Source organism: Schistocerca americana, chromosome 2, assembly GCF_021461395.2.
Source record: "Schistocerca americana isolate TAMUIC-IGC-003095 chromosome 2, iqSchAmer2.1, whole genome shotgun sequence".
NCBI classification, from domain to species: Eukaryota; Metazoa; Arthropoda; class Insecta; order Orthoptera; family Acrididae; genus Schistocerca; species Schistocerca americana.
The window spans coordinates 327,076,266-327,097,203 of record NC_060120.1 but is presented as its reverse complement, the minus strand read 5'-3'; the positions used below and the strand labels follow the sequence as shown (position 1 = coordinate 327,097,203).

General features: G+C 43.5%; 1 protein-coding gene across 1 annotated transcript in view; it reads left to right on the top strand.

Moving 5' to 3' along the window:
* Positions 1–20,938, top strand: part of LOC124594911 (probable imidazolonepropionase) — a 180,143-nt gene that overhangs the window by 69,395 nt on the left and 89,810 nt on the right. Inside the window, exons 4-5 of the mRNA XM_047133392.1 lie at positions 8,857–8,992; positions 20,582–20,723. Of these exons, the coding sequence (XP_046989348.1) occupies positions 8,857–8,992; positions 20,582–20,723 (278 nt within the window). The remainder of the gene's footprint in view (positions 1–8,856; positions 8,993–20,581; positions 20,724–20,938) is intronic.

Sequence of the window (20,938 nt, the reverse complement as noted above, 5' to 3'; positions counted from 1 at the left end):
CATTGTCGTAATGTAACGTCATTGTGTTGTTCGGTTGTTAAAACAAGTCGTTTGTGTTCCGTTCTGCTGTTCGGTCGTGCGCGTATTAATTCGGAGACTAGAATAAACTTTCACATAATGGTTACGATTCGATGTTCCGACAAAAGGGGTTAACGTCAGTGTTAATTTGAATTGTGGGCGAGAAGATTAGTTTTGACAGATACGTGAAAACGGACGTAACGAAAGTTGTTCGCATATCATCCTTGAACGTTACTTTTTATTTAATTAACGATTGCGGGCTCATTAAAAGCTATTATCTCATGATTAGGATCAATCCCTCTTTCCTCCTAGATAGTGATCATTCATTAACATTTACGCCATAAGAAAAAGGATTATTAATAAAAGTGATGTTAAATGACAATTACGTGTTATTCCGTTAGTGTGGAACCGACATAATATCTCTGAAATGACATTGATATATAATTTGTGTTAAATACTGAACTGAGATAGGAAGTAATATATAATTTGTGTTAAATACTGAACTGAGATAGGAAGTAAATTGAAATTAGTGAACATTTGATACTGAGACTATAGAAGCAGAAGCGCTTAAGTTTTCTCTTCTCTAAAATGGCAAAATAGGTACGAACTTTAACTCAATAGTCGACATTATGTATTGCAAAGACAATAGCATTTCATACTTATTTTGACGACGCGCTGTTAAACAAACGAACGTTGAGTCTCTGTACGAGTAATAAAATTAAATCTAAAAACATAATTAAAAACGGCGAACTCCGCTTTAACAAACTGTACTGCGTGTCGTCATCGGGCAATAACTGCTCAACCCTGGAGACTTGGGTGGTGAAATTAGAAGTCGGGCATATAAAACAAACTTAAAAATCCATTCAAGCTACAGTGGAGTCGTCACAATACGACGTGGGCAGTTATAATGGGGAATCGGCCCCACGACCCTTGGGTTATGTTTGTACTCTTTCCGCTGTGGCAACCGCTGCCTAGAATATACGCCAACATAAATGCTTCATGCCTCTCCCCGTCCGCGCCAAAAATGCTATTTTTCCTAATGAGCTGGCCATCTGGAATTCCCAGTTCTGTCATTTTCACTTCTGGCCAAGACCTGCATGTACCATAGATTTGGACGAAATCGATGATGAGGACGAGGTGCAGTCCCCTTGTAAGACATTCTAACATTCTGCGTGGTGTCTGTCTGTTCTAAGTCGTGTCTCCCTACCACTTTCGCGCAACGACGCCCTAAGCGTGTTTTGTAGGGAATTGACTAGTTTGAACCTGGGACCTGTTGCTGGTAAGGAGACGCCAGATCACACATGACATGTAGAGTTCAGAGGAGTTCAGTGAGACTAGCAATGATATAATCAAATACTTAATGATTTCAGCGTCAGCTCCACTGCACTCCCTGTAAAAGAATCTCAATACTAACTAAATTTAGTGGAAGGGGTTCAAGGCTTTCCTATTTTTAGTTAGCTGGTAAAATAACGTAAAGAAAGTAGTTAAGTTTACCATTGAAGTTTTTATTCTACTCACAAAACATTGTTTATAAATTGCACTATTGATTAAAGGAAATATTTTAATACAAGATGATAAAAACCAACTGCATTCAACAAAAATGTGAACGAATATTCCCTGAATGGGTTTACAAGTTCTATAATGGATCGAAGGACGACCTATGCCATATCACATCTATAATCTAGGTTTAAATTAAGTTTCATAAAAGAGAAAACTATCAAAATGGTCTACAGTGACCCTCAATTATCTTTAATTACTTATTTAACTTCTCGTAAATTACAGTGGCTGATGTGGCTTCTCAATAATTATATAACAGAAAAATCATCGCATTTCAGATTTTAACTTCTAATAGCAAATGTGAATACCACGAAGTTTAATTGACGATCAACACTAGTATTACGTAAAAAGGGGATGTAACAGATGATACTTCTGCAGTTCTGAGTGAAGCCTTATGCACTCAAAAATGCGGCATCGCGTGCGTTCATTACCTTGTCGGTGGTTAGGCAGAGTCAGGGGGCGGCGGGCGGCGCAGCTCCGCACACCTCGCCTCTCCTTACTATAGTTTACTGAAGTGGGTTTAAGAAAAGGTATCTGGCTGTGTTTTCAACTGACCAATCAGGGTCTCAATGTTAACCTTAAGCACCGCCTACAAAAATTCTGTCTATCCAATGAGAAATGTTATACTTTTCGTGGTGGGGCAATGTTTTTAATGTTTGCTACGCAACATAGACGCGTATAGTCTCACGCTAAAACTTGCAAGTGGTGTGGCCCTTTTAGTGTTATCGTAAGATCTATACTGTTCATCTGGAGGGCTCTATCTTTTAACATGGGCTAGGGGTGGTCTTGGCGGTCGGCTGGCGACGTGAGTGTCCGTCCCTTGTCGTAGGGCCTCCTAGCCAACACGACTCTGCTCTCGGCTTCTGTTCTCGTTTCTCCCCTCTGAACTGCGTCTGTTTCACGGTGGGAAAGTATGACATGAATTTAGGCGTTCTTGTGTTAGTCTGTGGTATTCCATTTACTCACTCGTTGATCGTATTACTTTGGTTAATTTAATGTCAGGATTTATTCGGAGCTATGTGACATACTGCCGGATTTGCTATCATGTCAGGGTTTTCATGGAAGGTGTTGGATTTGCCTGACACCTAGCAACATTCTCACAATGTGTATGTCATTCCGTAACGTGCAATACATATTACTATAACAATGTATCTAGTAAACAGTCCCAATAACTCCCCGAGACTATTTAAAAACGCCTTGTCAGTTTGCGTACAACAGAAGGGCAGTAGTAGCATTCTCTGGTGTCATTCCAGAGCATACAAAAGGAATGTTTAGTGACACACTGGTAAGACACTAGATAACCTTGTAGCCAACGTGATGTTAAAGCCTAAACAACCTTCATGAACTGTGAAAGTTACATCTTCATCTGTATATTTCCTTACACCACTTAACACAAATTACGAGGCGTGTTTTTTAAGTAAGGTCCGTTTTGTTGTAGACATACGGCAAGGAGCGCGTGCGTCGTGTACCGGCATGCCTCGGGAACAACTATGCTCAGTTTCAGCTGTGTAGCTAACCTGTGCGGTTCTCTTCTGTGCTTTCAAAATGTTAAAACTATCAGCTCGCCCGCCGCGTATGAGGTTCGCTCAATGATACGATTTTTGTCAGCAAGGAACCTGTCTGCTGCAGAAATTCATCGACAGATTTGTGAAGGGTACGGTGATACTGTTATGACTGAAAGCAAAGTGCTTAAGTGGGTTCGAGAAATCAAAGATAGCCGTGACGAAGTCCACGATGAGGACCGCTACGGTCGCCCTTCTTTGATTACAGACGATTTGGTGGCTTCAGTTGAAGCGAGGATTCTTGAGAACAGGTGCTTCACAATAACAGGTCTCTCAAACGAATTTCCTGACGTGTCGAGATAAGTACTTTACAACATTGTTTCTGAACACCTAAAGTTTAGGAAACTGTGCTCCCGTTGGGTCCCGAAACTTCTAACAAAGGACCGCAAAAACCAAAGATTTGAGTGTGAGTTGAAGTTCTTGACTCGTTATCACGAAGAAGGTGACGGCTTCTTGAGTCAGATCGCAACTGGAGACAGAACATGGGTTTCGCGTATCACGCCCGAATCGAAGCAACAGAGCATGGAATGGAGACACACACACTCGCCTGTAAATGTGAAGGCCAAACAGACTCTTTCCAGCGCAAAATCACGGCGTCGGTGTTTTGGGATAGGCATTGTGTTTCGTTGGTCGATTTCATGCAACGAAGAACTACTATCAATGCAGAAGCATACTACCAAACCCTGAGAAAGCTATGCAGAGCGATTCAAAACAAAAGACGCGGCATGCTGACAAAGGGGATTGTCCTTCTCCATGACAATGCAAGACCTCACACTGCAGGTCAGACTCGCGATTTATTGGACAGTTTTGGCTGGGAAGTTTTAGACCATCCACCCAACGGTCCTGATCTTGCGCCGAGCGATTACCATCTGTTCCTCCACCCCAAACAACACCTCAATGGCAACCGTTACAATGATGACGACTACGTGAAAATGGCAGTGAACTCTTGCTTGTCGGAGCAGGCGACAAGTTTTTATGAAGAGGGTATTTTAAAATTGGTTGAGATGTATGATACGTGTTTGAACAAACTTGGCAACTATGTCGAAAAATAGAGTGAAGTATGTACTTTCTGAAAATAAATTTACTTTTTTGAAATAACATTTCGTTGTGTGCTTACGTTCAAACGGACCTTACTTAAAAAACACGCCTCATACATACAAAGTATTTCACATAACGAGATTTGTTCTTTAACTTGCAAAATAATACGATGGTGTGCGAAACTTAAGGACGAAATAAACGTTCTCATTATGTGTCACTGCCAAGCAATATGGCTCGATGAAACTTGGAGTACACATAGAAAGAACTGCTGCACTATAGTACAGAAGAAAACTGGAAGAAATGCGTAAAGACGCGCACAGAATGACACCTGTATTCAAAGACAGTAATAATTCCACCGAAATCGCTGCGATCTATGATGATCCCCTGTATATTCCAGACGGCGGGACACGGTTCTTAATAGGGTGTGCGATCATCACGGACGGCAGTACGTGCTCTGCAACGCGCTACTATCCTGGCCACGAGTTTGGTAAGGAGTTCCAGGGATAGGGCGTTCCATTGTTGACAACTGCTGGATGGTCGTTGTAGCATGAGGATGTACTGTTGTACATCTTTCCAACGCATTTCGCACGTGCTCTGTGAGATTTAACTCAGGGGAAACGGGCAGGCCAGTGCATTCTCCGAATATCCTCTGGCTCCCTCACATGCGCAGTTAGATGCGGTCGCACATCTCGCGCGCCGAGGATTCTGTCCAAACTTAATTGAGTATGCAGATAGTTCATCCATCTCGAGAATCGAGAATTTCGGCGATTTTTGCCTGTTATCGATATCGACATTGACAAGATATCAAAAGACGTGACATAAATGGCCGTATCTTTTGATTGCATCGATGTAGAAACTTAAATTACCTACACCGCCAAGGGACCGTAGACGATAGTATGGGATTGTTGTTGTTGTTGTGGTCTTCAGTCCCGAGACTGGTTTGATGCAGCTCTCCATGCTACTCTATCCTGTGCAAGCTTCTTCATCTCCCAGTACCTACTGCAACCTACATCCTTCTGAATCTGCTTGGTGTATTCATCTCTTGGTCTCCCTCTACGATTTTTACCCTCCACGCTGCCCTCCAATACTAAATTGGTGATCCATTGATGCCTCAGAAGATGTCCTACCAACCGATCCCTTCTTCTAGTCAAGTTGTGATACAAGCTTCTCTTCTCCCCTATCCTATTCAACACCTCCTCATTAGTTATATGATCTACCCATGTAATCTTCAGCATTCTTCTGTAGCACCACATTTCGAAAGCTTCTATTCTCTTCTTGTCTAAACTATTTATCGTCCATGTTTCACTTCCATACATGGCTACACTCCATACAAATACTTTCAGAAACGACTTCCTGACACTTAAATCGCCGGCCGCGGTGGTCTAGCGGTTCTAGGCGCACAGTCCGGAACCGCGCGACCGCTACGGTCGCAGGTTCGAATCCTGCCTCGGGCATGGATGTGTGTGATGTCCTTAGGTTAGTTAGGTTTAAGTAGTTCTAAGTTCTAGGGGACTGATGACCACAGATGTTAAGTCCCATAGTGCCATTTGAACACTTAAATCTATACTCGATGTTAAAAATTTTCTCTTCTTCAGGAACGCTTTCCTTGTCATTGCCAGTCTACATTTTATATCCTCTCTACTTCGACCATCATCAGTTATTTTGCTCCCCAAATAGCAAAACTCCTTTACTACTTTAAGTGTCTCATTTCCTAATCTAATACCCTCAACATCAACCGACTTAATTCGACTACATTCCATTATCCTCGTTTTGCTTTTGTTGATGTTCATCTTATATCCCCCTTTCAAGACACTATCCATTCCGTTTAACTGCTCTTCCAAGTCCTTTGCCGTCTCTTGCAGAATTACAATGTCATCGGCGAACCTCAAAGTTTTTATTTCTTCTCCATGGATTTTAATACCTACTCCGAATTTTTCTTTTGTTTCCTTCACTGCTTGCTCAATACACAGATTGAATAACATCGGGGAGAGGCTACAACCCTGTCTCACTCCCTTCCCAACCACTGCTTCCCTTTCATGCCTCTCAACTCTTATAATTGCCATTTGGTTTCTATACAAATTGTAAATAGCCTTTCGTTCCCTATATTTTACCCCTGCCACCTTCAGAATTTGAAAGAGAGTATTCCATAAATTTCATTTTGATACGCCTACCCCATCCTGAGAAAGAGGAGTGTTAACAGAAGCACAGACAGACACAGGGACGGACAAGTAAGTGGTCCTATAAGGGTTCCGTTTTTCCCGTTGGCCGGTGGGTGCGCCGTGTTCAAAGATCCCCATGCAGAATTTTACCTCCCCACACCATAACATCTGGACCACAAGAATTATCATGTTCTACGAGGCGTGTTTTTTAAGAACCGTTTTGAAATTTAAAAAAGACATGCCAAGATATCTCAATGATTTTATTTTTACACGAAAGCCTGTACCCTAATCTACTTTTCTACATAATTTCCGTCAATATTGAGACACTTGTCATAACGTTGTACCATTTTTTGAATACCCTCCTCACAGAAGTCTGCCGCCTGACTTGTTAATCACTGCATCACCACTGTGTTGACTTCGTCATCGCCTTGAAGACGCTGACCGCCCAGGTGTTTCTTCAAGTGCAGGAACAGATGGTAGTCACTGGGAGCAAGATCGTGGCTGCACGGAGGATGATCTAGAGTTTTCCATCGAAAAGATGTGATGAGATCTTTGGTCTGATCCACCACATGCGGACGGGCATTGTCTTGCAGCAAAACGATGCCCTTGCTCAACTTCCATGGACTGTTGCTTTGATTCTGGTGTGACGTAGGCCACCCATGTTTCATCGCCCGTAACAATTTGGCTTAAGAAATCGTAACCGTCGTTGTGGTACCGCTCAGGGAAAGTCAATGCCCTGTCTAAACGTTTGGTTTTGTGCACATCCGTCAACATTTTCGGTACCCAACGTGCGCACAATTTTCGGTAATTCAAGTGCTCTGCCACAATGCCATACAAAAGACTACGAGAAACATTAGGAAAGTCATCCCGCAAGGAGGAACTCGTAAAGCGTCTGTTTTCCCTCACCTTATTGTCCACTTCCTGCACCAAACTTTCATTAAGGACCGAAGGACGCCCACTCCGTTGTTCATCATGCACATTTGTGCGGCCATCTTTAAATGCTCTCACCCACTTTGTTACCACTACATCATTCATAATGTTTTCACCATAAACTGCACAGATCTCACGGTGAATATCGATCGCTTTTAGGCCTTTATCACTAAGAAATCTTATAACAGCCCGTAATTCACAGTCTGCGGGACTCACGATTATCGGAGGCATCTTAAACACTCAGAACACAATGCAAACAAGGAAGAATCAGACTGTGATGGCGTCAGTGCGTAGATTAAGGTACAGGCTTTCATGTAAAAATAAAATTATTGAGATATATTAGTACGTCTTTTTTAATTTCAAAACAGAACTTACTTAAAAAAACACGCCTCGTACAATGTTTTCGGGTGCATTATGTAGCCTCGTACGGTGCGAGGTGGGAACACATATGAAACATTACTCTTTCCGCGGATCTACGAGGTGTGAACACATTTTATTTACTTATCTTCCGGAGAGTTACAGCAACGTATCAAAATATTTTAAATACAACATTACTGTTTTCTATCACGTAGCTGATGTATTTAAACCAAATGTGTACAAATCAGTCTCTCTCTTCTTTGTGAAGGATTTGCAGCCTCTAAGACTAGGTTTCGAGCTTACGTGGCGTAAACCGTCTGTTAAAAACAGGAGACAGGTGGTGCTGACTAATTTGCTGAAGCTATATAACCCATTGAAGTACTTAGCCTTCAATGTACAATGCTACTGGATTTACAATACAACCTGACATTAAATTTATTACCTCGGTTCCGGCAATTAATCTGCGCGTTGACGCAAAATTCAGAAAACTACAATTTGGCGTTTGTACTTCCATTAAACGTTGTTAAAAGTTGGGAAATGATAGCAGCTATCGGCGACTGAAACAATAATCTTTGATTTGATGTTATATTTACTCACGAATTCATCCAATTGCACTGCAGGGATCCTACGAGAGTAGAATAGATTTCTGGCGCATTTGCGTAGGCGCATAAATCGTGTTACCCACTTCTCAACAGCACGAAAATTTATACCATGTACACAGTGTCAGTGAGAATCACGATACATTTTGTAGCGCTACGATTAATGAGAAATTTACTAGGAGGGAACGCGATTAACTGGCTGGTTCAAAAAATGGTTCAAATGGCTCTGAGCACTATGGGACTCAACTGCTGAGGTCATTAGTCCCCTAGAACTTAGAACTAGTTAAACCTAACTAACCTAAGGACATCACAAACATCCATGCCCGAGGCAGGATTCGAACCTGCGACCGTAGCGGTCTTGCGGTTCCAGACTGCAGCGTCTTTAACCGCACGGCCACTTCGGCCGGCTACTGGCTGGCTAATGCGAAATATATCTGCGGCTTACAAAGCAGTTTGCAGTATTTCTTTCAGTATATAATTAGGCACAATTACTGAAGAAGCTACTTAATATATGCTTTTTTTTCTTCTCTCTCTCTCTCTCTCTTTCGCGATTTCTTTGTAACGCAGATTGCGGTAAAAGACTTTGCCTTTTCGAAGTTGCTTTCGCACTTACTTCAGTGTCAGCGTATGTTGCAGCTGGCCGGGGCGACATATCTGGAGATCCACGAAAAGGGCGGTGGCATTTACTTCACGGTGGAGCAGACGTCTAAAGCTTCAGATGATGAGCTGTACGCGAGCCTCAAGGAGCGGCTCACGAAGATGCTGCAGGCAGGTCAGTGTGCCTCCAACACTTAGCATGCAGATATTCCATATGCATACACTGTCCTCTTTAAGTATGGAAACACCGAGTGATTATCGACAATGGAAAGGAAATACGTTATAAAATTGTATTTTATTGTTTCCTAAATGTTTGTTAAGCTCAAACCAGATGTCTTGGCATGTCGCAGGAAAACATGCATGATAATCCTTTTGTTTCATTTTTCTATCTACTTGCACGAGATCTCCGACTTCATTCCCTCCAAAAGACCGCGTACCATCATAGAACACCCTCCACGCTTCACAGTTGGAATTACGCACTGAGGATTCAAGCGTTCACGGGGTAACCGGCGCACGAATTGACTGAGTTTACTTCCAAGTATTCTCTTGAATTCATCAGTGAATAAGATTCTTTACCAAGCCCCTGCTGTTCAGTATTGGTGTGCAGCAGCCTACTGAAGTTCTTGTTAACAGGACGCAACAATCGTCTGCTTGCTGCTACACAACCGTGGAGGTTGTTTTCTGCCAGGCGCCGTCTCACTGTTGACTCACTCACTGGTGTATCCCTAGTAGTCAATATACGGACACTTATAAATCTGTTGCGTTTACTAGCCAGTACCAAATACTTTATCTTGCGTTGTGATATCTTCCTGGGCGCTTCTGAGAGAGGACGAAGATCATAGGGGCACGTATCTCGATGCGGCTGTGTGTTATTCACATCTCCAATGATGGAAATCTCCAGTTTCTTTAACATTTGTCGGACACTGTTGCCTTCTTGGTGCAAAGTGATAATCATTACCCGTGAATCATAAAGACTCTGGCAGTTTGGGGTCATTTTCAATTACTTTCGCTGCTTATACTAGCTTCTTTCGAGGTGTGCCCTACCTTCATACAAACGGAACTACAACTGAACAGAACTGTAAACAACGTACACTATGTGATCAAAAGTATCCGGACACCCCCAAAAACATACGTTTTTCGTATGAGGTGCATTGTGCTGCCACCTACTGCCAGGTACTCCATATCAGCGACCTCAGTAGTCATTAGACATCGTGGGAGAGCAGAATGGGGCGCTCCGCGGAACCCACGGACTTCGAATGTGGGCAGTGTCACTTCTGTCATACGTCTGTACAGAAGATTTCCACACTCCTAAACATCCCTAGGTCCACTGTTTCCGACGTGATAGTGAAGTGGAAACGTGAAGGGACACGGTACAGCACAAAAGCATACAGGCCGACCTCGTCTGTTGACTGATAGAGACTGCCGGACGTTGAACAGGATCGTAATGTGTAATAGGCAGACATGTATCCAGACCATCACACAGGAATTCCAAACTACATCAGGATCCACTGCAAGTACTGTGACTTTTAGGCGGTAGGTGAGAAAACTTGGATTTCATGGTCGAGCTGCTGCTCATAAGCCACACATCACGCCGGTAAATACCAAACGACGTTCGTTGGTGTAAGGTGCGTAAACATTGGAGATTGAACAGAGGAAAAACATTGTGCGGAGTGACGAATCACGGTACACAATGTGGCGATCCGAAGGCAGGGTCTGGGTATGGCGAATGCCCGGTGAATGTATCTGCCAGCGTGTGTAGTGCCAACAGTAAAAGTAAAATTCGGAGACGACAGTGTTACGGTGCGGTCGTGTTTTTCATGGAGGCGGCTTACACCCCTTGTTGTTTTGCGTGGCACTATCACAGCACAGGCCTACATTAATGTTTTAAGCACCTTCTTGCCTCCCACTGTTGAAGAGCAATTCTGTGGTGACGACTGCACCTTTCAACACGATCGAGCACCTGTTCATAATACACGGCCTGTGGCGAAGTGGTTGCACGACAATAACGTCCCTGGAATGGACTGGCTTGCACAGAGTCCTAACCTGAATCCTTAGAACACCTTTGGGATGTTTTGGAACGGAGACTTCGTGCCAGGCCTCACCGACCGACATCGATACCTCTCAGTGTAGCACTCCGTCAAGAATGAGCTGCCATTCCCCAAGAAACCTTCCAGCACCTGACTGAACGTATGCCTGCGAGAATAGAAGTTGTCACCAAAGCTAATGGTGGGCCAACACCATATTGAATTCCAGCATTACCGATGGAGGGCGCCTCAAACTTGTAAATCATTTTCAGCCAGGTGTCCGGGTACTTTTGATCACATAGTGCAGCTCTACACAGTCGTACTGTCTACTGGCGTCACCTGGCGTGTTTAGTATAAATTATTGGACAGGTAAAGTCAGTTTATTTGACACTGGTCAATACTAATATGTACCAACATGTATGTATATGTACAATAGTTATCTATACAGTGTTGTGTCATTATTATCGTTAGTTGAGCATGTTATTCCGTACTCTAACCGATAATTCGCAAAGATCACCTCCATCTTCCTCCGTTGTAATGCGCACCATGATGTTTCCAAACTTACAGACGGTAGTGTACATCAAAGTCAGCTGCATGCATCGTACTTGCCGAGCCAAATGAAAATCATAACATCATTAGCCATATTTTAGATTACATTGCAAGAACAACAAGACTATCATATCCTTTTACAGATACTGGATTCAGAAAAAAGTCCTTTATTAGTCAAGATCGCAGTTTATTATTTTTATTGATTACTAGATTCAACTAAAGTTATGGTTCAAATGGCTCTGGGCACTATGGGACTTAACATCTGAGGTCATCAGTCCCCTAGAACTTAGAACTACTTAAACCTAACTAACCTAAGGACATCACACACATCCATGCCCGAGGCAGGATTCGAACCTGTGACCGTAGTGTTCGCGCGGTTCCAGACTGAAGCGCCTTGAACCATTCGGTCGCAGCGGCCGGCAACTAAAGTTATTTACCGTCTTCATGTCACAGGATAAGATTAATTTTTTTCCGTGAATAATCTCCATCATCGTCATAAATTTTGTGTAAGCAGAATAACTTCAGTCTGATTGTAGATCTCGATGAAATAATGTAAAATCATCGTTATCTGAATCCAGCAATTGTAAACAATTACACACTGCGTATGTCCGACCTCGCGATGTCAAGAAACAATATTCTATCCGTCTTAATATTTATTAAGCCCACTACGAGCGCTCAGAAGTGCTGAAAAACAGCGAAGTTGTAATTCTGCGAAGGAAGGAACTGAAATATTTATGTTATTATGTGTTAAGAGAAACAAACGGCTTTCCTCATAGAGAAAATTCGTATTATGAGGAAATAAATTGAATTTTTTACAATTGTCATTAAGCTGGATTTAACACACCATGCTGTTTTTTCTTCCGCCGCGTAGCCGGAATTATAGCTGGCGTCCAATAAAGATTACCTTTTCGACATTCTCCTTTTTCCTGGAGGTGGTAGATCTTTGTTTCCGTTCTTCTAATATGATTTTATGCCGTGTGCAATAATAATGGTAGGCGATCGGACTTCTTAGCAGTGCTTTCTTCTCTCCCTTCGCTGATTAATATTTGTGTGCTGGTTTTCAAATAACTGAAGGAGACAATAGGCCTATTTCAATTTTTATTGCAGCATAGAGGGTGATGCAAAGGATGTTAAAATTAAATGGATTTTTCATTGCCTAAAATTGCAAGGCAGGACTTTGGTTACTGGGTTTAAATTTCGCTCCCATTCCGCTCAATGCACTTTCAGGGTCTGTCCATTGTTAACTGTAACGCCCAATGGGCAATTTGGGCAGGGATAGAAGCGACGATCTTGGTGATGCGGCGCTTCAAGTCGTCCAAGTAGCCAGGTTTTCTGGCAGAGAGATGATCCTTGACCGCGCCCCACAGCCAAAAATCGCGTGGCGTCATGTCGGATGAACGTGCTGACCATGGGAGAGCACCGCCGCTACCTGTCCAACGCTTCCCGAACGTTGTTGTTGTTGTGGTCTTCAGTCCTGAGACTGGTTTGATGCAGCTCTCCATGCTACTCTATCCTGTGCAAGGTTCTTCATCTCCCAGTACCTACTGCAGCCTACATCCTTCTGAATCTGCTTAGTTTATTCATCTCTTGGTCTCCCTCTACGATTTTTACCCTCCACGCTGCCCTCCAATACTACATTGGTGATCCCTTGTTGCCTCAGAATATGTCCTACCAAGCGATCCCTTCTTCTAGTCAAGTTGTGCCACAAATTTCTCTTCTCCCCAATTCTATTCAATACCTCCTCATTAGTTATGTGATTAAATCGTATTAATGAATTTTATTTACAGAAAATAAATGACAGTACTTAAGTTTGAGAATTTACAATGGTGTGTCGCAAGCAAAGGGCGACATGCAAACAAGAAATCCCTTCAGTATATACAATGCTACATAGTAGAAGCGAAATGACTAGTCTTGATGTTATTCTTGAACTCGCTGCTGTAGAACTCTTAGAACTGGGGCCGTGGCCAGGCGACACGGCGCTTGTGTCCTCTTAGTGTATACGGCGCTGCCGTCGTATTGTCATCCTGGAGAGGGGTCCGTCAGCTTGCTATTGGCTGACGTCGCCTCACAGCCCTCTCTCTGCTCTAACATTCCCGCCTGGCATGCCGGCGCTTGACTTTACGCCGGAACATTTGGTCCAAGTTTCATCGAGCTGTGTTACTTGGCAATGAAACATCGCGTGAAAGTTAACATTGGTCCTTAAAAGGGTAGACTGGGGTAGAAATTATTTGAGCCTAATTTTTTATTGACATAAAAAATTCCTTAGAGTCTATTTTTTACGATTCATTCATGTATAGAGTGCCACAAACGTTAAAATATGTTAAAATGTGATTTACTATTTGGGGATCTGGCATATTCGAGCGCTCGAATGCAACCGATGTGATGTTATGATAGTTGCCGACGGAATAGAGGCCCTGGTACTTTTGGATACTACCACAGGGGGTGTCAGTATCAACTAAAATACTGTCCTCAACAAGATTGATCTTGGTAATATAATTCGTTCATGATAAACTGTCTGAAAGCAAGAGCTTGTCTCGTGTGTGCTTAACTTATGATTTCGCTTGTTTTTCATACGTAGCAAAACGGGAGTGTTTGAAAAAGACAAACATACTTATGCGGATAGAAAAAGTTCGAAATGTTATCCCAATCGTACAAAAAACGCGTCGATAGGTAAGTGGAAGCCAGTTAATGGATATAATTTCGTCAAAATGAGAGTGTTTCGACACTGGCGATTAAAAAGACCAACTGTATGTTTGTCATTTTCAAACACTCCCGTTTTGCTACGTTTGAAAAACAAGCGAAATCATAAGTTAAGCACACACGAGACAAGCTCTTGCTTTCAGACAGTTTATCATGCCGCTTAAAGCTTTTTTTAAATTTTCTCTCTTAAAAACGCAAGGTGAAACATTTAACGCTTGTTTTTTCGAAACAACATTTTTCAAGTTGGCGGGAACTATAAATCATGAAATATAGACGCAGTTACATTATTCTTTCTTGTAAGTTGTGAGTCGGCGATTTTTCTGTTGTGGTACGGTACGTAAGACTCTCGCGATACATTTTAATTTAGATTTTTGCTGCACGTTTTTATAACGACTTTTTTGTCGGAAAACTTTACTTTCATTTCAGAATTCCGCCATCAGATTACAAACCATGTTTTTTTTAAAATATCCCTACGTACTATGTTAGACAATCTCATCAGTTTCAAAGCAGTTTTTGAAATTGTGTTCCAACTTGAAAATTGTGGCGTGCAGAGTTACCACCAACCACCCTCGCAGTCGACAAACCCAATCGTCGATGTCGTGTAGTGGTCCTCTGGGGGCAACTTCCTTACTTAACAAAATACGTAATAAACTTTTAAGGGTGTACAGTAATGGTGTAAAGTCAGTTTTGTAATTTGTTTGTTATTTTATTGAAAAAAGTCATGAATATCAGTTCCAAAATCGACAGTCGCTGTGGTCTAGCCCCTTAAGTTTTGCACGCCAGTGTATTTTGGCGCAGTAGTGTATATCTGAGTCTGAGCTGAAAATTTCGTTGTTGTTTGGCGCTGGTTTCATTCAGCTTTTCTATTCTTAGTACTAGGAGGTGACATAAGTCATGGCATAGCGATATCCACATATAGAGAAGGCGGTAGTATCGCGCACACAATGTGTGAAAGGGCAGTGCATTGGCGGAGCTGTCATTTGTAATCAGGTGATTCATGTGGAAAAGTATCCGACGTGATTATGACCACACGACGGGAATTAACAGACTATGATCACGGAATGGTAGTTGAAGCTAGAGTCATGGGATTTTCCGTTTCGGAAACCGTTAGGGAATTCAGTAATCCGAGATCCACAATGCCAAGAATGTGCCGAGAACACCAACTTACGCAGTGATTACCTTTCACCACAGTCAACACAGTAGCTGAAGATACAGCACAAAAGAGGGTGACGCAATAAAATTAGAGGGACCTATAAAAGCCACTTGCTCGAATAAAACTTAAAACAAGATCTGCCATAGAGACATCGTCACCTAAAAGAGATGATAAATCACCCAGAAGATTAAAAGTGCGCCTGAGTGGCTGTTAAAAGAGGACATTCCAACAATATATGGGCCACCGTCATGATTTCACCACAGCGACAATGAGGGGGTCCTCTCGACGCAGCAGATGACCATGCGTCAGCCAAGAGTGACCAATGCGGAGCCTACAGAGAATAACAGAATCCCTGCGAGAGGCCCGCATGGAGGAACCCCACACGGTCGTGGTCTCCTTTACACGCCGCAGCTTGTTGGGTACAGACAGAGTGCGCCATTCGTCTGCCCACATCCCAAAGACCCGACGGCGTAACGCCGATCGGAGATCAGTTGCCGGGAGGCCGATCTCCAACGGCAGTTTGCGGGTGGCTTCTTTAGCTAACTTGTCAGCGTGTTCGTTTCCCGCTATCCCGACGTGTCTCGGGGTCCATATGAACACTACTTAGTTTTGTATTGTAATTCGACTCCACCCTAATCTTTTAGGCTGGAGGTTTTAACGTGTTGCAGAGTGGCTGGCTCATCCTATTATTTTCGTGATCAGCCAGCCACAGTCCTCTGCTGTGCAGTTTTAATTCCTTCTGCCTTTGTTCTATATGTTGTTTTTGTTGCTGTGCTCCGTTTTCCGTGTTGTCTTACCATTGACCATGGGGCTTTTCTTCCCCCGGAATTTTTATTTTAGTGCTTCGCCTGACTAGTGGATGGTTTCACTGTGCTCTGTGCTTTTATGAAACAAGGGACCGATGACCTTTGCAGTTTGGTCCCTTTAATCTTTAACCCAACCAACCAACCAACCTTCGCTTAACGACCGAGAGCAGCGGCGTTTGCGCAGAGTTGTCAGTGCTAACAGACAACCAACTCTGTGTGAAATAACTACAGAAATCAGTGTGGGACGTACAACGAACATGTCCGTTAGGACAGTGCGGCAAAATTTGTCGTTAATAGGTTACGGCATCAGACGACCGATGCGAGTGCTTTTGCTAACAGCACGACATGGGCTGCAGCGCCTCTCCTGGGCTCCTTGCATATCGGTTGGACACTATTTTGTATTCTGCCTGGAAGGCGGCGCGTGGGTCTGCTGCTGAAAACTGAAAGGTTGGCCGAATGATGAAAGCTACTAGGAGCAGGAGAGGTAAAACACTTCGGAACTGCGTGTAAAATTATAGATGTTTACTATAGGCAAAAACAAATTAATAAATGGTTACATAACTTTCCAATTATAAGCACGGAGGTGCGAAACCGTATTCCCGTCGCAAGTAGTACAAAATATCAACAGCAAACCAACACCCTCTGAAGTTTAAGCGATGTTTCCAGGCCGTCTGCTCTTTATGAAATGGGCAGAATCTGCAGCGGCGCTCGTAGAGCTGGAGAGCTAGAGGGCGCTGTCGTAGTGCCAAGCCTTCGACCATAAATATAATAGACTAGCCGTGACGTCATTTTCGTGGCTCCAACATCTCTGGGCTAAAGTCACGTGAATGTTGCCAAAACATGGTTGTTTCGTGTTACGCTTATGGCTGTACTCAGCGTTTTGTCGGGGGAAATTCCATTACATTTCACGTGTGTTTCTATGATAGTGCAGATGCGTTTATTGAAATCTACTGAAGTGACTTTTATATGTTTTTTACACTTGAAATAGAGTATCACGTAAATTAAAGTGTTGAAAGTGATGCCTGTAAAGTCAGGCTCATATTACATTTTGGAAAGTATCTGTGATAATTCGGTTACAGAAGTAAGTATAACTGTTTCTCGTTCCTACTCATAGGTTCCCTAAGGATGAAAACCGAAGGCAGCTTTGGATACAGGCCCTGACACGGAAAAACTTTAAGCCATCTGCACGTACGTGCCTTTTTGTAAATACAAGTGAGATTATAATAAGGTAGGAGCACCTATAGTCGACACATGAAGAGAATTTTTTTCTACCTTCTAATACTATTAAATAAATGTAGGCTCCAAACTTTTTTTCCGAAACTTCAAAGTCTCACCTTTCATCTAAAATATCATTTTTTAAAAAAAACTGGTAGTTTAAACTTTTGTAAAAATAGTAGGAACTGAACCTTTGAAGTGCACCTAAAATTGATACTCTAATATGGACCTGTTCCTAAAGTCGACAATTTTGGCACCTATAGTTGACATAATTCCCATATCCCATTTTCTTTTATAAGTGACTGGAGCTCAAAACGCGACGAATCCAATATTTAAAATTTTGACACGAGCCCATTCTTACTATTTAAAAGAATTTTAGCGACATTTTACTTTAATTGATAGTTTATAGTAATTTCGTCCCGCTGCCCACCAGAGGGGCGTTCGATGTATTTGTTACATTTTATAAATGGTACTGTGAACAGATCCAGGTCAAATGTAGTTCTGACATAATTTTTCGCAAATAAAAAATTAAGTTTTGTTGGAAGCTTTTGGAAGTCAATTGAGAAATGTGGGTAAAATTCGATACAAACATAGGATGGCAGACCGCTGATATGAAATCCCGCCACGTTTTGCCAACAGTCACGTGGTTTATGTTGGAGCCACACCAGCCCTATAGCTTCTGCACCGAAGGCCAGTCTACTAGTATCTATGGCCGAAGTGCCAACCTAAGAATCTGCACCTATGCCGTGGCATCGTAGCTATCGATATCACATCCTAGACGAGTGGAAAACCGTGGACTGGTCAGATGAGTGCCGACTTCAGCTGGTAAGAACTGATGGTAGGATTCAAGTGTGGTGCAGACCCCACGAAGCCATGGACCCAAGTGGTCAACAAGGCCCTGTGCAAGCTAGCTGTTGCTCCTCAATGGTGTGCACTGGGTTTACATGAAACGAACTGGCTCCTCTTGTCCAACTGAACCTATCACGGAGTGCAGATCGTTATGTTCGCCTAAATGGAGACCATCTGCAGCCGTTCATGGACTTCTTGTCCCGTACAACGATGGAATTTTTGTGGATGACGATGCGCCATGTCTCCGGAGCACAACTGTTCGAAATTGATTTGAAGAACATTCTGGTCAGTTCCAGAGAATGGTATGGCCGCCCAGATCGCCGGAGATGAATCCCATCGAACATTTATGGAACATAATCGAGACGGGTACAGAGGCAGCATAACTCAGTATTTCTTCAGGGGACTTCCGGTGACTTCACGCTGAAATGCTGCACTGCACCGGTCAAAATGAGTTTCGACACAATAGTAGAAGGTGTCGCATGACTTGTCATCTCAGTATATTACACTACTGGCCATTAAAATTGGTACACCAAGAAGAAAAGCAGATGATAAACGGGTATTCAATGGACAAATATATTATACTAAAACTGACATATGATTACATTTTCACGCAATTTGTGTGCATAAATCCTGAAAAATCAGTACCCAGAACAACTACCTCTGGCCGTAATAACGCATGGGCATTGAGTCAAACAGAGCTTGGATGGCGTGTACAGGTACAGCTGCCCATGCAGCTTCAACACGATACCACAGTTCATCAAGAGTAGTGACTGGCGTATTGTGATGAGCCAGTTGCTCGGCCACCATTGACCAGACGTTTTCAATTGGTGAGAGATCTGGAGAATTTGCTGGCCAGGGCAGCAGTCGAACATTTTCTGTATCCAGAAATGCCCGTAGAGGACCTGCAACATGCAGTCGTGCATTATCCTACTGAAATGTAGGGTTTCGCAGGTATCGAATGAAGGGTAGAGCCACGGGTCGTAACACATCTGAAATGTAACGTCCACTGTTCAACGTGCCGTAAATGCGAACAAGAGGTGACCGAGACGTGTAACCAATGGCACCCCATACCATCACGCCGGGTGATACTCCAGTATGGCGATGACGAATGCACGCTTCCAATGTGCGTTCACCGCGATGTCGCCAAACACTAACGCGACCATCGTGATGCTGTAAACAGAACCTGGATTCATCCATAAAAAATGACGTTTCGTCATTCATGCACCCAGGTTGGTCGTTGAGTACACCATCGCAGGCGCTCCTGTCTGTGATGCAGCGTGAAGGGTAACCGCAGCCATGGTCTCCGAGCTGATAGTCCATGCTGCTGCAAACGTCGTCGAACTGTTCGTGCTGCTGGTTGTTGTCTTGCAAACGTCCCCATCTGTTGACTCAAGGATCGAGACGTGGCTGCACGATCCGTTACAGCCATGCGGATAAGATGCCTGTCGTCTCGACTGCTAGTGATACAAGGCCGTTGGGATCTAGCACGGCGTTCCGTATTACCCTCCCGAAACCACCGATTCCAAATTCTGATAACAGTCATTGGATCTCGCCCAACACGAGCAGCAATGTCGCGATACGATAAACCGCAATCGCGACAGGCTACAATCCGACCTTTATCAAAGTCGGAAACACGATGGTACGCATTTCTCCTCCTTACACGAGGCATCACAACAACGTTTCACCAGGCAACGCCGGTCAACTGTTGTTTGTGTATGAGAAATCGGTTGGAAACTTTCCTCATGTCAGCACGTTGTAGGTGTCGCCACCGGAGCCAACCTTGTGTGAATACTCTGAAAAGCTAATCATTTGCATATCACTACATCTTCTTCCTGTCGGTTAAATTTCGCGTCATTGGATCTCGACCAACGCGAGCAGCAATGTCGCGATACGATAAACCGCAAACGTGATGGCACGCATTTCTCCTCCTTACACGAAGCATCACAACAACGTTTCACCAGGCAACGCCGGTCAACAACTGTTTGTGGCCGGCCGAAGTGGCTGTGCGGTTAAAGGCGCTGCAGTCTGGAACCGCAAGACCGCTACGGTCGCAGGTTCGAATCCTGCCTCGGGCATGGATGTTTGTGATGTCCTTAGGTTAGTTAGGTTTAACTAGTTCTAAGTTCTAGGGGACTAATGACCTCAGCTGTTGAGTCCCATAGTGCTCAGAGCCATTTGAACCAACTGTTTGTGTATGAGAAATCGGTTGGAAACTTTCCTCATGTCAGCACGTTGTAGGTGTCGCCACCGGAGTCAACCTTGTGTGAATGCTCTGAAAAGCTAATCATTTGGATATCACAGCATCTTCTTCCCGTCGGTTAAATTTCGCGTCTGTAGCACGTCATTTTCGTGGTGTAGCAATTTTAAAGGCCAGTAGTGAACCTTTGACAAACAAGACCAGTTGCTAATGACCGACTGTAAACGCGCTTAGTTCCGCTGTGAGTAATTTGTCGTGTGCCCGCATGCAGGGACGACGCTGGCGGAGGTGAAGTCGGGCTACGGCCTGGAGGCGGCGGCGGAGCTGCGGCTGCTGCGGCTGCTGGAGCGCGCGCGACGCGACCTGCCGCTGGAGCTCAGCGTCACCTACTGCGGCGCGCACGCCGTGCCCAGGTCAGCCACCGCCAGCCCTAGTCCTTCCCACCTATACCTTGTGCAAATACAAATTAATTACAATAGTATCAAATTTGATTTTTATAAATTTTGAAGAGAATGAGTTGCATCGAATGGATTATCTTTCGGTCTTATATATACAGGGTGTTACAAAAAGGTACGGCCAAACTTTCAGGAAACATTCCTCACACACAAATAAAGAAAAGATGTTATGT